This window comes from Thunnus maccoyii, chromosome 19 (genome assembly GCF_910596095.1).
Source record: "Thunnus maccoyii chromosome 19, fThuMac1.1, whole genome shotgun sequence".
NCBI classification, from domain to species: Eukaryota; Metazoa; Chordata; class Actinopteri; order Scombriformes; family Scombridae; genus Thunnus; species Thunnus maccoyii.
The window spans coordinates 14,369,896-14,386,001 of NC_056551.1; the positions used below are offsets into that span (position 1 = coordinate 14,369,896).

At 38.7% G+C, this 16,106-nt stretch overlaps 4 protein-coding genes across 8 annotated transcripts in view; 2 read left to right on the forward strand and 2 right to left on the reverse strand.

Moving 5' to 3' along the window:
• Nucleotides 1-423, reverse strand: part of LOC121885808 (lysine-specific demethylase 2B) — a 26,045-nt gene extending 25,622 nt beyond the window's left edge. For all 3 annotated transcript variants that reach the window (XM_042395574.1, XM_042395573.1, XM_042395572.1), the window contains exon 1: nt 316-423. In XM_042395574.1, coding sequence (XP_042251508.1) covers nt 316-360 — 45 coding nt within the window. In that variant the 5' untranslated portion in view covers nt 361-423. The remainder of the gene's footprint in view (nt 1-315) is intronic.
• Nucleotides 338-3,666, forward strand: orai1b (ORAI calcium release-activated calcium modulator 1b). The gene is made up of 3 exons (XM_042395580.1): nt 338-423; nt 2,262-2,428; nt 2,535-3,666. The coding sequence occupies exons 2-3, from the start codon at nt 2,294-2,296 to the stop codon at nt 3,090-3,092; spliced, it is 693 nt and encodes a 230-aa protein (XP_042251514.1). The 5' UTR covers nt 338-423; nt 2,262-2,293; the 3' UTR covers nt 3,093-3,666.
• An 861-nt stretch (nt 3,667-4,527) lies between these two features.
• Nucleotides 4,528-7,497, reverse strand: morn3 (MORN repeat containing 3). 3 transcript variants are annotated; one of them, XM_042395579.1, is made up of 6 exons: nt 7,409-7,497; nt 5,639-5,810; nt 5,368-5,525; nt 5,117-5,276; nt 4,833-5,017; nt 4,528-4,677 (listed from the first exon to the last, which is right to left on the reverse strand). In XM_042395579.1, the coding sequence occupies exons 2-6, from the start codon at nt 5,781-5,783 to the stop codon at nt 4,612-4,614; spliced, it is 714 nt and encodes a 237-aa protein (XP_042251513.1). In that variant the 5' UTR covers nt 5,784-5,810; nt 7,409-7,497; the 3' UTR covers nt 4,528-4,611. The 3 variants fall into 3 exon arrangements, with proteins under 3 accessions (XP_042251513.1, XP_042251512.1, XP_042251511.1); XM_042395578.1 differs by lacking the exon at nt 7,409-7,497 and adding an exon at nt 6,953-7,099; XM_042395577.1 differs by lacking the exon at nt 7,409-7,497 and adding an exon at nt 6,919-7,097.
• Nucleotides 7,498-7,565: 68 nt separating this feature from the next.
• Nucleotides 7,566-15,853, forward strand: tmem120b (transmembrane protein 120B). Its single transcript, XM_042395576.1, has 12 exons — nt 7,566-7,748; nt 9,942-10,060; nt 10,174-10,290; nt 10,382-10,441; nt 10,550-10,645; nt 10,738-10,827; nt 10,966-11,031; nt 11,120-11,181; nt 12,747-12,839; nt 13,131-13,195; nt 13,460-13,528; nt 13,789-15,853. Exons 1-12 carry the CDS (start codon nt 7,569-7,571, stop codon nt 13,903-13,905), a joined length of 1,134 nt encoding a protein of 377 aa, XP_042251510.1. The 5' UTR covers nt 7,566-7,568; the 3' UTR covers nt 13,906-15,853.
• The last annotated feature ends 253 nt before the right edge of the window (nt 15,854-16,106 follow it).

The following is a 16,106-nucleotide window of genomic DNA, read 5'->3' on the forward strand; positions in this document are numbered from 1 at the left end:
GAGAGAGGCTGTCGGTACGTTATACTGTTAACTTGGCGTTAAATGTGAAATGTTTGCAAGATTTAAAGATAGATGCTGATTTATGTTGTAAGTGCCGCAGGCTCGCTGAACTATTGCAAAATACACAAGAAGTTGTAAAATCTAAGGTTGTAATATCTATCATTTTCTCTCAAAGGCTCTAAGTTTAACAGCATAAGTGACCTGACAAACATCACAACGTTTGCAGTTGCGAACGTTAGCTTAGCTAACTAATTAGCTCGCTGCCAGTCTGGCTTCATAAGCTAACGTTAACACGGCAGATGGTCAGTTACACACCAGCCTGCGTCCAGATTCAGCACACGTTTCCGCGGCCTGAGCCATCGTCTCTTATGGATGGTTTCCAGCCACTCAGTTTCGGGAAAGCATCTTCATGCGCCGTAAAAGGTAAAGAAACACTTAGCACGCTTTTCAGGTTCAAAACAAGGGAACCATGTTTTTGTGTATTACGTCATCGCGAGGAACCAAAACATTGTTGGACGACGTCACGGCATGTCAGCTCCCTGCTCCTCAACTGCTTTTACACATAGGCGACATTAATCACAACAGACGGAGTAATGTTCGGTTCATAGGCGTTAACAAAACAATACGCACGTTTTAACACTGTTATCGAATAGCTGAGCGCGCTGTGCGAACGAAGAACAAGCGATAATTAGCCAATATCACAAAAAATTGCTTTTAATCCACTTTCATTCATTGTTTTAGTGATTATTTTACTTTCTGTATGCTGCACGTAACGTGCGTCACGTGGAGCGGTGCAGTAGTCCGTTCAACTGTTCAAACTGACAAGAACATGTTTTTTGACATTTACTACACACAGAACGTCGTATTATTATCATTATACTAAAGGCCTCCTTATTTATTTTATTTTAATACAAAACTTTATTCAACAAAAAATGTATATATTACGTCAGACACAAACAAGTGCACAACACAATACAAGAGTGCTAACTAATTATTTGCAGAAACGCACTGATTGTACCTTTTGTGGGGAGCTCAGAAATATATATGTACCCTCACTTTTCATTACTTTGGAAAAATGTATTCTTTGGATTCACTGATTATGACAGGAATCTCTGTTCGTAGTTCTATTTGGTCAATTTACTTAATACTTATTTATTTACTATTTTGAACCAATTTTATAGTCACAAATCCAAATTCTAAAGCAAAAGGCCAAACTTTTCAGAATTGACTGTCCATATCAAACAGTACATTTCTTCAATATCTGAATGTACAAACAAAAAAGCTGTTAAATCATAAAAACCAATGTAAGCTTTAAAATATGTTTATTTTAATTTTTTATTACACCTTTTAGTCCCCCTGACATGTTTGTGATTGTAGACTCAAGTTGTATACACAAGGTACTGGAAACTTATACTTGTTTCAATAAAACTGTTTATTAAAAAACAACAAAAAATAGTGTATAAATATAAAGAAAATAGGGGATGTAAACAAAATACATCAATGCAATGAGACAAATAAATATTCAAAATAATTTGAAAATTAAATAATTATAATAAAAATAAAAATCTTATAAATAAATAAGGTTATTATCATTATTATCGTTATTTTAAACAGCTTTATTGAAACAAGTATATAACAAGTTTACAGCACCTTGTGTATATAATTTGAGTCTCCAATCACAAACACGCCAGGGGGACTAAAGGTTGTAATAAAAAATAAATAAAAATAGTTAAATAAAAATCTTGTAAAGGTTACAGTGGTTATACATTTTAACAGGTTATTGTTTGTGCAGATAGGTTTGTCAGATATTGAAGAAATTGTTTGACATGGACAGTCAGCTCTGAAAAGTTTGGCTTTGTTCTTAAGAATTTGGATTTGTGAATATAAAATCGGGTCAAAATAGCAAGCAAATTAACTAAAACTGTGAACAGAGATTCCTGTCATAGTCACTGAATCAACACATGCATTTTCCAAAGTAATAAATAGTAAAGCTCTGTACGTAGCCCATGGATACACCCATGACGTAGCCCCGTACAGAAACGCAACAGACAGTTCAGTGAGTTAGCGGATGTTCCTCTCGGAGCGCGCTGACTTGTGGGTAGTGTAAGGTGCAGGCAGTACAGCTCTGCAACACGCCGGAGACTAGTGGAGGGGGAAAAAATAGCTTCCGCACTTCCGTCAGCTGGCGAGGTTAAATGTTTCAGTAAAGTGTTAACACTGTTAGCATGTTGACCGCTTGTTTCTGTCGTTTTCCGCTACAGTAACAAGGTAACTACGTCAGCGCTGCTCGTCCATGTCTTTTGAAAAGCGCGACATGAGTCTGAACGAGCATTCACTGCAAGCACTGTCCTGGAGGAAGCTCTACCTGAGCCGGGCTAAATTGAAGGCTTCTAGCCGGACATCAGCTCTGCTTTCTGGATTCGCTATGGTAACACTGCCTTAAAATCTTATTGCTCCTCTGTGGATGAAATCAGTCACATCATACAGTGTTGACACGTGTGTAAAAGCTGTTTCCTTCCTGTTCTTCCTTGCAGGTGGCTATGGTAGAAGTGCAGCTAGACAACAGCTATCCTTACCCACCTGCTCTCCTTATTGCCTTCAGTGCCTGCACCACTGTGCTTGTGGCTGTTCACCTGTTCGCTCTGATGGTTAGCACCTGCATTCTGCCCAATATAGAGGCTGTCAGCAACGTCCACAACCTCAACTCTGTGAAGGAGTCTCCGCACGAGCGAATGCACCGGCACATTGAACTTGCGTGGGCTTTTTCTACTGTTATTGGTACTTTGCTCTTCCTGGCTGAGGTGGTCCTACTCTGCTGGGTCAAATTTTTGCCTGTGAAGCCCAACAAGTCCAGCAATAATACAGTTTCATCCGGTGTGGCTGCTGCTATTACCTCCACCTCTATTATGGTCCCCTTTGGTTTAGTCTTCATAGTCTTTGCTGTGCATTTCTACCGCTCTTTGGTCAGCCACAAGACTGACAGACAGTTCCAGGAGCTGGAGGAGCTATCTAATCTCACCAGGTTACAAAACGAGCTGGACAACAGAGGGGAATCTTCCATCTTGCAGTCTCCAAGTTCGCATTTCCCATAGACAGCTATGGTAGATGCGTATTGCTGTTGGAACTCTGACTCCTTTGGGTTTCTCCGAGCCAGACGCCACATTATTGGCGTCTGATTTTTTACAGGAATGAAGATATCTCACCTCTTTATTGTGAATTTTACTTTTGTGAAAAGTTTTTGGTTTTTTTTAGAAAACATGTTGTTTTATCAATTGTGAACTCACAAATCTGCCATAATGCATGTAACTTGAAATTGAGAAGTCTTAACTGTGATAGTTGCTTGATTGATCTCTTACATTATGGCAGAGACACCTGAACAGTAACTTGGAAACCTGTCTGTTGCCTGCTGCATTTATTTACCTGTTTGTCAGTGAACCCTGCATTTGTTAATCAATATTACCCTACTGTGTTTTGTGAACCACAAGTATTTAACTCTTTCCTCTATATTCACTGTACACATGATTGTAATTTTCATTATTTGTAATGGCTGCTGTTTGTGTTGACTGACTCAACAGCTGACAAAACAACAGTATTATTAGATTATATTTGCTGACATCTGTAGCACAGACTGTGGTGTTAAAATAAAAGTTTTTTTACATAGTGGCATTCAAAGTTTCAGAGTTTCAAGTCACAGCTTGAATATGTAACTTCATGAGTGTATTTATTTATGAGATCATCCTCCTTATGCTGGCTAACCAACTGAGTCAGGCATGTCTGAAGCTTTCAAAAGACTTATGACCTATTTTTAATACTGTATATGAATCACTTTCTGACCTCCGTGGAGTATATGTCAATATTAGGGCTTAATTTTGTAAAGGTTGAGGTTCATATTCCATCATGATTACAGGTTGGGGTGGATCTTCTTTCAGGCTAGTTGTGGGAGCTAGTATTTATCTGACTGATTAGATGAAGCATCAGCATCAGAGCTTTCTTATTGAATAACAAAGTCTGGCTTGTGTATCTGTTAACTGTTGAAGGTTCACAGGGACATTCACAGTGTACGAGTGTCTGAATGCACCATAAAGAGAATACAGTAAAAACTAACAATTGACTAAACCCTATTAGAAGAATAAGTGGATGTATCATTTGATTATTCCATACTTAGTAACACTGAATTTACCACATGACCAAGTTAAATAGCTTTTGGTTGTGTTTACTTTAGTAACATGTAGATCCATGTAGTGAATAGAGTACTTAGGTATGTCATTATTTTTCCTCATGTACGTAGATTGATTATATTTTAGGGACCCTAGAACTGCTCTATTATGTGATAAGACAGTTAGCAACAAACCTTTTATCATCATGACACTAATCATCTGCATTGGCAGTAAATTTAAGTAACATGTTGAATTGTAGCACTATTGTGCTCAATTGATTTGAAATTTTGATGGATGTGGGGTTTTTTCTCCACAGAAAAGAACAAATTATTTGGGTGGAAATATTTTGGACAAAACTGAACATGTTGAATATCGTTATGACATTTTGTATTTATTTTTTATTCTGTGAGTTTTTGGTGGGGTGGAAACATGGTGTTGATCCTCTTGTTGCTCATCAACATTGATCAAGGTATGCCGATTGGGCTTCCCTTAAAACCATCTGCATATCCACCAGGTGTATCTTGAAAAAAAAGAGATGTGTTCATGTTTTAATCTACAAAATTGCATTTGGAGAAGCATGTTGATTGTATAACGTAATTGGTGGCAAAGGGATGAGAAAATCTAGCTTATTTAGATGGGTGGCTGTAAAAAGTAGATACAGTCAACATGTTGTACCTGTGGAATGGGATACTTCGTTGGTGTTGGTGCTTCGTCCCTTCCGAAATCAGACAGGGTCCCACATTTTGCTACTCCATCCACCCAAAAGCCTTCATATAGCTGGCCTTTGTCAGGATAGTAGAACTTTCCATTGCCGTTCTTCTTGCCATCCCTCCAGGTGCCTTCATACCAGCTGCCATTTGCTTGGACAGACAATGGAAAGTCAAATTCCAAAATTCACTTTCTTGCCCCACTAAACTGTAATGTATTTTAGATGAAAATGTAAAGCAACAAGCTCCTACCAAATCGAATGATGCCCTGTCCATGATTCTTATCCTTCATCCACTCTCCTTCGTAGATGTCTCCACTCTCATGGTACATTCTTCCCCAGCCGCACCGGAGACCCTCACTCCACTCACCTTCATAAACTGCTGAGTTACTGTAGAAGTACGTGCCATACCCCTAAAGAGATAAGAATAAGGATACAAAATATATCACAGGGTGCACATACATTTTGTTACAGTGTGTGTATAATAGTGTATCAGATACATACATGCTTCTTTCCATTTTTCCATCCACCACAGTACTTCCGTACATACTCCTTTGTTTCTGGGAGTAGTACACTGTAGGTGCCATATCCATCACGTTTTCCAAATTTCCACTCTCCATTATAAATGGCACCAGACTTCTTCCACACCTGAGTTCCCTTCCCTTGAAAATCAATAAGCATAGTCAATAAGCATAGTGTAGCCAGAGTATTTTGTGATTCATATGTAGGTATTCACAAATCTGTAGTTCATGGTAGGAGCTGCACAGTATCTCACCATGCTTCTGGTTGTTCTGCCACTCCCCAGTGTATTCATTCCCAGTGACCGAGAAAACTGTTCGGCGCAGTCCACATTTCTGTGACTTAATATCCAACAGTGTTGAGAATGGCGGATTTTTGTGAGATGTTTTAACATATGGCATGGCTGGGTGCAAAGTTTGGTGAAAACCCTAAAAGATGAATGAAATGAAATGTTAGACATATGGTGCTGTACAGGTTAGCCAGTTTTTTTGCCCATAAGTGAAAAATTAAATCATTTCTATAGCGCCATATTTTCATATAGTGCTATACTTTCAGTGTAGATCACATTTGTGCAAGGAATTTATGCACATAAAGGACAGGTTCACAAGTTTTGAAGTCTATTTTTAAATAACAGTCAGGTGTCCATATGGACACTGAAAGAGGTTTTCCTCACTGTAATCATTCCTTCTGTTCATACTGGCTGTTAAAAGATCCCCTTAAAATATGCTTTCAATGTAAGTGATGGAGGCCAAAATCCACACTGTGTCTACACAGTCATTTTGTGCAAAAATGTATTTAGAAGTTTATCTGAAGCTTATAGGAGGCTTCAGCAGTCTGAGTCATATCAAGTGGATATCTGACTCATTAACAGTCTCATTAGCATTAAATTCCCTTTTTGTGTTTTCTCGGACAGTGTTTCCCTGTTGAGCTGCGGTGGAAGTAACAAAAAGAGGGACTTTGGCACTAAAAAGACTGAAACGTTGAAAGGTATCTACTTGATTTGACTCATTTGGACGACTGAAGCTTCATATTAGCTTCAGATAAACTTTTAAATACATTTTTCCACAGAAGGAGGCTTGTGGGTTTGGCCCCCTTCACTTACATTTGAAGTGCATTATGAAGGGATCTTCTGATGGTCAGTATGAGCAGGAGGAATGATGATGGCAAAAAAAAGAAAGCTATATCAATGTTCATTTGGACATGCAAAATTGTGAAGCCGTCCTTTTAACAATGCACTTCGGTAAATACAATATCCTGATTTAGACCACAAAAAATGCCACCTGTTCTTTAACTCCTACCTTGGAGTATGTCACTTTATTGATTTTATAAAGACGATGCTGATGAAAAGTAGTGCAAAAACAATCATATACACTACTGCACGAACAATGAACCCATATTTAATCAGTTAAATGTGCTCTAATTAGCAAGTTAACTACAAGGCCATCTAGCTATAGTTAACGTTACTACAGTGGCTAGCTGCTCTGTAACTCAACACATTAGGATGTCAAACGCTCATTCAAAGCAAAGTACTTGTACCTTTAATAGCGATGTGTCCAAGCGGATGACTTACTTAAACTCAATCCGCTTGCAAACTCAGGCCATGCAGTTGCAGAGTAAATTAGGAAAACATGTTAGACGGCGAGCAGTATATCAGCGCTAGCTGGTGTCCGCATCCCAGAGAGAGCTGAGCATTCTTTGTATCCTAGCAACCGAAGTGTGTACTGTTAGTGCAGTGTGTAAAACGTTATATTATATTCAAAGTCATTTGAAAATTAGAGTTAAATGTGTTCTGGGGGCCCAGCTGATGCCCAACTCTCTTTTTTGGCAATTTTCTACACATTTTTATTTCCAAATTAATTTTGCCGTGGTTCAACTACAAAAATAGCTTGGCCTCAACGGCTGACAGGTGTTGTGTCGAAGTCTGTTCCCCGTCGATATGTGTATCCCCTAACCTTAACCTGCACACAACCTTATCCCTGGCCCTAACCAATCACTTCTGAAGCGCTTAACCTGACCCCAAACTTACCTTGATTACAACCACTTATTTCTGCTACGCTTAACCATAACCATAACCATAACCGTAGTCCTAACCCCAACCGCGGAGGTGGTGCCACAGGAACCATAATTTTAACAGAGGGGGAACGTTTGCTCGAGGGGGGAAAAGACTTCAACAAAACACCTGACAAATGTTTTACGATATGCGCATGCTCCACACAGCCCAATTAAAAAGGAGCGGACAGTCAGCTTGTGTGAGGAGAGTCAGAGAAGCCGTCCTCTTCGCCGCATCACCCACTGTTACCACGATGTCTAAACCGAAGTTTCAGACGGAGTGGGAGGAAATTGACGATGAATATCAACAATTACAGGTGACAGAAAACATTAAAAACGAGTACACTATACGTGGTAGACTGCTGGCTGTAAGCAGCGTACCGTGGATGGTACTGACAGCAGAGACGTTAGTTTGACAGGCTCTTTTCCGTATTCGCCATTCATTCAGCATTGAGCCTCTCTGTAACTGCGCGGTTGTAGTTAGCATTATCTCAAGGGTGGAATATACTTCACCGGGCGTTTATCACCTTTTACTTTACGGTAACACCCGTGTGTTACAGCCGCTAACGTTAGCAGCAGGTTGCTTGTCTTGCTGCTAGTAGCCTAGTGAGTTATGCGGCTAATGGGCAGCTAACGTTGCAGTAGTTAACCACACAGTGCAACACTGAGCGATTGTTTCATGTTAAATTACTGCGACCAAAGTTACTTAGAGACAGTATAGGTAACTGCACGTGTTTTCTACTATTTGCCTGAGTAAATTAATTCGTAGCCGGTGAATACATCATCAGGTTACCGCGCTAGCTCACGTTAGCTAGCTGGCTAACTTGAAACAACATAATGTATAGTCGATAATATCAAATAACAATCACTTTGAGGTATTAAAGGGTAGCATGTGGTGTTGTGTGGCACGACCATTCCTCTCCTCATGTTGGCATTAGACGACTGAGAGGTGGATTTGTGATGCCATCAGAAATGATAAATCTAGAGCTGCTCCGCAGGGAGATGTGATGAAGGTGACTGTCAGCTGTCCTGGGATGCATGTTCTGCTAAAACAACAACAAAAAGGAGTACAACTTGACACCTTCATACTAGCAGTCTCCCATTCATAGTTGCTTCTTACCAGATCTTTTTTTACATCTGTGGCATTTAAGGTTCAAATCCAAATTTTGGGGTCCATGGGTTTGAAAGGACTTTTTATTAATGATGAATATGCCAATAATATTTTTGATTAATCAACTACTCGTTTTGGCTATAAAATGTGAGAATATTGTGAGAAATGTTAATCATGACAAACTGCTGTCTCCAAATTGCTTGTTTGGTGAAATCAACACTCTAAAACCCAAATATATATTCAGTTTACTATCACAAAAGACAAAAAAATGCAGCACTTCCAGATTAATGAGAACGTGGAACATAGAAATTTGTGGTATTTTTGCTTGAAAAACTAGTTTAACGATTATCAATATAGTTGCAGATTCATTTTCTGTCGATCAAGTAATTGATCAATCAGTTTATTTACCTGTAGTAAACCTTTTGAGTGACACATCAGTTTAATTACAACCACCAGGCAGTGATGAGACGTACGTGTGTGTGTGTGTGTGTGTGTGTGTGTGTGTGTGTGTGTGTGTGTGTGTGTGTGTGTGTCTCTGTCATGTGATATACATACTGTACATCGAAACCACAATGACTATTGTGATTAGTTTGCTTGGATGACATAGTGGATCATGTATTATTGAGTTTATTTCCTCCATCAAACATTTCCCAGAGTCTAGTTTTGGACATGAGCCAGTGGTTTTTATTTTGACCTCTGAGATTTGCAGTGAAGCAGATCAAATGCAGTTATTACTTCCAAGGATGTGTACTTTAACTTGCTTTACTCAAAACTCAGTTTCAAGCAGGCCTCCAATAGAGGTGACAAGAACATAGCTGACTAAACACCTTCTGTTCAAACCACTTCTCCCATTTTTATAATGAAAGAAACTTTGTGGACAAATAGACCTTTTCTTGATTGTTGATCCTTGACACTCACACTACATGATCCCAGTCAGATCTTCCTAAATTCTACATGTGCAAATGATAAGAAAATGAAGAAGTATGTCTTATAAACCAGTGCTGACGGGAAAAAGTGGGGGTGGTGTGGTCTGGTGCATGTAAGTGCATGTACACTGGAATATTTATCTCACCACATAATACAGTGTTGTGGGTTGTTTGTGTTTAGACAGAAGGGTCAAAGAAGATTTCACAGCATGAAGCATTTCCATGTCCGCTGAATAGAGACCCTGTTCGTCTGAAGTTTTTCAGTGTTTTTTCAGCCTAGCAAAGATATGTGAGAGTAGGGTTTAAAAAAAAGAGTTTTCAGTGGAATATGACAAATTCATTTAGCGTTTATTCCGTTTTTTCTTTATTGCAATCACTTCTGTACTTCTCTTGATTTTATAGAAAGGTATATTTCAGAGAGTCTACCGTTGCAAATTTTCTACGCTCACTTTGTGTATTTCTTTGATCGCCAGGAAACTCACAAAATATACAGACAAAAGCTTGAGGAGCTCACCAACCTCCAAGCAACATGCAGCAGTGCCATCAGTAAACAGAGAAAATGCCTCAAAGACTTGAGGCAAAGCTTGAAAAAGTACGTATTCTCTGATCAGGACACAACACTCCTCTCTGTCACTCTTAAGACATGAAACATAAATGGAAGAAGATACTGTTTCCACTCATGAGCACTTTGTGTTTTTGTCACAGGTGTGCACAAGCATGTGATGAAAAGCAACTCGAACTAATAACTGACATCAAAACACAAATCAAAGAGAAAGAAAACGTGTTCTTTGATATGGAAGCATATTTGCCAAAGAAGAACGGGTCAGTACTTTTTCATGTCGACAGTGAATTTTCTTTCTCTTTGTTTCTGTATTTAATTACCTACATGACATTTGTTTTGTTTTGTTTTCAGACTCTACCTGAATTTAGTCCTGGGCAATGTGAACGTAACGCTTCTCAGCAACCAGGCAAAGTATGTGAACTTACCTCAGGCCTTAAGACAGCTTGAACAGGTTTAGACTCTGGATTGTGGTGCTTGTTGTCAGTTTCTTATCTTGTTTTTGTCCATTCATTCACACAGATTTGCCTACAAAGACGAGTATGAGAAGTTCAAGCTTTATATGACAATAATCTTGATGTTTGGAGCCATAACCTGCCTCTTCTTTCTCAACTGTCGGTGAGACAACTTTTTTTCCCCCTCAAGCATTATTTTTGTTAATGTTGTCACTTAATTAAAATGTGATTTTTAATTGTTTATTTATTTTCTAGTGTCACTGATGAAATCTTCAACTTTTTGCTGGTGTGGTACTATTGCACATTGACGATAAGGGAAAGCATCCTCATGAGCAATGGCTCCAGGTGTGTTGTGACATCAATAAGAGGCACTGCAGTCATCTGAAACTGTTCACAATTATTTTATTGAACATATTGAAGATGCAATTGTAACACTTTTTCATATTTTTTTTCTTCATCTCTTCCTCTTTTTTTCCTTTTCAGGATTAAAGGATGGTGGGTTTCTCACCATTATGTGTCCACCTTTCTGTCAGGTGTGATGCTTACCTGGTGAGCGACTGCTAAGGTTATAAAGGCTACAGTTTAAGTGGTACTTTCTTCATTCGATTTTTTTGTTTAATCTTCTGTCTTTTCACAGGCCAGAGGGGCCCATGTATCAGATGTTCAGAAGTCAGTTCCTTGCTTTCTCCATCTATCAGAGTGAGTGAACCTGGTTACTAGACTCAAAACTAAATAGAGCTTAATGAATAATTACACTCTGAGTTTAAAGGAGAGGTTCACTGTTTTTAAAGTGTGTAGTCAATAGTCAGGTGCCTAAATGAACATTGAAATAGGTTTGTCATGCTGTAATAATTCCTCCTGATCATACTGACCATGAGATGATCTCCTCCAAATACATTTGTGTACAATGTAAGTGATGGAGGACAAAATCCATAGACCGCATTTTGAGCAAAAATGTACTTAAAAGTTTATCTAAAGCTAATATGAGGCTCCAGCTGTCTGAATTAGTTAAATAAAGTCTATCTCCCACAGTTTCAGTCTTTTCAGTATAAAGAAAATTGTGTCTCGACAGACACTGTTCAGCTGCGATGAAAGGATTGTAACAAAAAGAGGGACTTTCGCACTAAAAAGCTGTTATTTTTAAAGATATTGACTTAATTTGTGCAGCTGAAATCTCATTAGTTATAACTTGGACTTGGAAAAATTTTGGACTTATCTGAGTATTTTTACCCAAATTTAAACCAAGTAAATATGCAAGCATTGAGGTGCTCAGGCTCAGCCAATTACAGTGATATAGAAAAGTGAACAGCATTGATAGAAAGTATAATAAAAATAATAATAATAATAATAGTATTAAATAGGCAATAAAACTCCCCCCACCCCTAGAAATAAAGAGAACCTAACACCCTCAGCTCAACATTTCACCCCTAGTGCTCTTTTGTCAGCTGCCGTCAGTCTGTGACACCATGGTGTGATAGCTCACCAAGGCCGGAGTAGGTCAAGGGCAGGATCAACCCCCAACACAAAGTTGGTTATGTAACAGTGAAATGTCCTTTTGAATCACTTTATATGTCAGTGAAACCAACAAAGAACTAGTATCTGCTCAAACACGTAGTAACAGTGTAAACATGTTCAGAGTTGCAGTAAGTAAACAACTGGGAGAAGTGACACAGCCGTCCTCATATTTAGGGCCAACACTGAATAGACTCTCAGCTATATAAGAATAGTTCAATTGTAGCATGACTCATACTATATTGTAGATGCTTCACCCGCAGCTCTCTAATAATAGTTGCATTTATAATAAAACAGTTCGTCTGTGAAATTCTCATCATTAGAATAGAGAAGTGACACACTGATGGTTGCAGTCTTTGTGTGGTATATCACATGTAGACTCATGGTGATGCCCTGTACACCAATGTTTGGCTGGCATTTTGGGTGATAAGTCAAATGTTTATACAGACAGATGTTTGTTTATGGGGGAGAAATTCACCTGCCAAATGCTTAAACTGAGACTGTTTTTGTTTGTTTTGAGGACAGAATGGCCCCATTTCAGTGTGCAAAGCTTCACATTACCGGCTGCTTCTGACTTTTAGTTTTTATTCCATCTTTATGGGTTGATAGCTGGTGTTAAGCTAATGCTAGTCCTCCAAAATGACACTTTCATCTTGCAGTACTGAGACTTGAGTTTTCCAAACTTCATTGATCTGTTCAACATCTTAAAGTTTTGACTGTGCTGTAATCTGTCTTATTTTTTTTCTATCCAGGTTTTGTCCAGTTCCTCCAGTATTACTACCAGAGCGGCTGCTTGTACAGGCTGCGAGCTCTGGGTGAGAGGAATCAGCTGGACCTCACAGTGGGTAAGTTGTAAGCTATTTTTGGTTGTAGTCATTTCAATCGTTTGAACTTTTGAGCCATCCGCAACACCATGTCTGGAAAAATAGGCTAAAGGTGAGAGATCGAGACAGCTGTTAACATCAGTGTACTGCAGCGCAGATGTCAGAGAAACTTGAGTAAGGCCTCAAGGGATTTTTTTTTCCTAAGAGCATCTCTAATGTCAGATTCTTGAGACAACACAGTGATTGTTTGTGTAATATACTATGTCAGATTGTCCTGAGGTCACTGTTACAGTTCCTCCTGTGTCTCTGCAGAGGGATTTCAGTCCTGGATGTGGAGAGGCCTCACTTTTCTTTTGCCATTCCTCTTTTTTGGCCATGTAAGTAACTACAGCTTTATTATAGTAGCCGTAGATTTGCACACTTTGCACACATTATGAAATTGTAAAACATTTAAGCTCATGGGGGTATTACCACAACACATTTTACACCAGCGTTTGTTTACTAAGTGCATGAAAAGATTTTTTCTTTAGAACACACAGTTGAACAAACGCAGCATTTTTGAGAGAGACTGCTTAAGCTCGGGAGAAAAACCAGAGTGTGCTGCGATATTGTGAATGATAATGTCTCTTCTTGCTTTACAGTTTTGGCAGCTGTACAATTCGGTGAGCCTGTTTCGCTTGGCAGGACATGAGGATTGTAAGGAGTGGCAGGTGAGGGTCGCATTTAGCAGATCCGTCGCCTAAATGTCATAAACACGTTGATGTGGAGTATAAATGGTTTGATTAAAAGAGGACAGGCTTCTTTTTTTAAAAATATAGTTTGAGGCTCGTGTTACCTGTGATGAAGTCTGGTGAAGTATTTGAATTGTATCTAGCCCTGCAACGTTTCCTAATACAGATACAGTTATAACAATGCATGTCATGACTGGTCTTGAAATTTTCCTTTCTTTCTTTCTTTTTTTTTTTTTCAGGTGTTTATGCTGGCGCTGACATTTCTCGTCTTATTCCTGGGAAATTTTCTCACCACGGTAAAAGTCGTCCACCAAAAAGTTCAGAAAAACCAGGAAAAGGTGCAAAAAAATGACTGAGAATAAACTCAAAGGGACATTTCAGATTCTTCAAATGGGCCAGTAATCTTGAAGCAACACACACACAATCGCTTGACAGACTGTGCGCAGTACGATCAAGTCGGGAGAAGACAAAAGCTTGAAGCCGCCGTTTCTCTCAGGCTTTGATGACCACAGCAGCGTCCAGCCAAAGCATTCGGCCAACAGGCTTTTGCTTTCTAAAGACTCCTCGTCGTCGTCGTCGTCGGTTTGCTGCACATACGGTCACGACACATAGCGGTGTTGGCCTGATAGATGAACAGTTTGTCGCTTTATCCTGTACATAAAGAAAGTGAGTGGAAAGAATGTGTTTTTATTTGTGTCTGTGCGTTAATCTGTCAGAGAGGCTTTGTTCAAATCATATGCAACGGAACAAGAACAGAACATAAGTTTTCCTTTGAAGACCGAAGTCTGTCATGTACATACTTCATACTTCTGTGAAGTAGCGATGATCAAACTGTCTCTGGCTCAAACTAAATTGGACATGTTCACTTCTGCACTGCGCTTCATTTCTCAAGCTTTTTTTAATGTGTAGTACTCAGCTCCCTATTGTGCTATTTCACTGCTAACCACTATTTTTTTACTAGATTTTTGTTCTTGAAAAATGACAAATGTAGGTCAACGACTTCAAAAAAAAAAAAAAAAAAAACAACCCATAAACCTGATACTTGACTGCCCAAAACAACCTTCATTTTCAGAAGAAATAGTGAAAAAAAAAGTCTGGAGTTCAGCAGCGGTTCTGCTTCTGTTGTTTTCTTGATTCCTCGAAAGTATCACAACTACGAAGGACTGCGATGCTGTTTCTCCCTTTCAGGCTACGGTTACAAAAGCCATAACTGTTTTTTTGTATAATGGAATGCATAAACTTGGTTCTCTGGCTAAGTCACAAAAGCACGCACAAACTTGAACTGTCTCTACAAAAACTGTTGAAAGGACAAAGGAGAGTCCATACGAGCTCCTTCCTTGTAGTTACACTTCTATGTTGTCATTTAACTTAATGCTGACAAATTGTAATATATACTTAGGTCTAAATCTTACTGGTGTAGGAGCTTCAAGCTTAAACATTTTTACACAAAACCCTCAGGTTAGAGGTTAAGAGTTCAAATTCAGTTTAACACTTGAAGTCAATGCACAGAGTTGGGTTTATTAATTAGCACGCTGGTTGTTCCCATCTTGTTATGTGATGTTACACAAATGTATTATGATGCTGCTATTGGCACTGGTACTGTAAGGTTATGATACAGAATGATGATAAAAATTATGTGATGGATTATTGTTTTTTTTAATTCTAATTGACAAACTAAATTAAATATTTGTATGAATTAATTTACGGCCAAATCTGGCACTTTTTGCTCTGGTTCACTGTAGTTTTGTCTGATTTGTGTTTCATGCATGTTCAAAAATTACTCAAGTGTCTTTGTTGTTGTTTTTTTGTCGTTTTTTTGGGGGGGGCGGGTTTGTTGTTTTTTTTTATCAAGGGTTCAGATGGGTTCAAACTAATTGATCTGATCAATGTCTCTAATGCCTTTTTCTCCCTTTAGCCTATCACAGCAAAAATGCCCTACGTCTTCTGTTTGGAAAATCCAAAGACAGTAGCGTTGCATTTATGTCCACAGTTAATCTCCTGAAGAGAATCACAGTATTTATGTGTCATGTTTATTGAGGGAAACGTACATCATCCTACCGAGTTCCAGACCAAACTGTTACACTTATGCGAGCTGCCAGAATGCACAAAACAACTTGATGTCCTCATTTATATAATGTAGCTGATGTTTAAAGTGTTTTCATCTTTTATTTCAGGATTGTAAACTGGTGCCTGAACAGGATCAGTAACGAGACGGTTGACAATTTCTCAATCTGTGTACATTGTTGTAAAAAAAACAAAAAAAAATATTAATAATGAAACACCTAATTAAAAATTGTAGCTCTTTCTGTGTTTTTTTTTGTGCACTGAGACAGAAAGTTGTTGCACCCTCAGTCTGCTCTGATCATTGTAGGTAATCCAGCACACACACACGTTAAGGTTTGTTTTTTTTTTTACACTAGTGGGCGCTGTTGGCAAAGATAAGAAACCTGCTGCAAGTTGACAAGCTCAAACCCTGTGTTTTGTTAAACTGGAAACAAGTTAACCCTGAAGATTTCTCATTTCTCAAGAGTGTTAAAGCTACAGTACCATGATACAT

Coding starts and splice junctions, on each gene's coding strand:
- orai1b (XM_042395580.1), top strand. CDS start 2,294: ATGTCTTTTGAAAAGCGCGACATGAGTCTGAACGAGCATTCACTGCAA. Junction 2,429..2,534: donor TGCTTTCTGGATTCGCTATG/GTAACACTGCCT, acceptor TCTTCCTTGCAG/GTGGCTATGGTAGAAGTGCA.
- morn3 (XM_042395579.1), bottom strand. CDS start 5,783: ATGCCATATGTTAAAACATCTCACAAAAATCCGCCATTCTCAACACTG. Junction 5,526..5,638: donor GCAGAACAACCAGAAGCATG/GTGAGATACTGT, acceptor TTGATTTTCAAG/GGAAGGGAACTCAGGTGTGG. Junction 5,277..5,367: donor GGAAAAATGGAAAGAAGCAT/GTATGTATCTGA, acceptor TTATCTCTTTAG/GGGTATGGCACGTACTTCTA.
- tmem120b (XM_042395576.1), top strand. CDS start 7,569: ATGTTTTACGATATGCGCATGCTCCACACAGCCCAATTAAAAAGGAGC. Junction 10,646..10,737: donor CTCTTCTTTCTCAACTGTCG/GTGAGACAACTT, acceptor TTTATTTTCTAG/TGTCACTGATGAAATCTTCA. Junction 13,196..13,459: donor CATTCCTCTTTTTTGGCCAT/GTAAGTAACTAC, acceptor CTTGCTTTACAG/TTTTGGCAGCTGTACAATTC.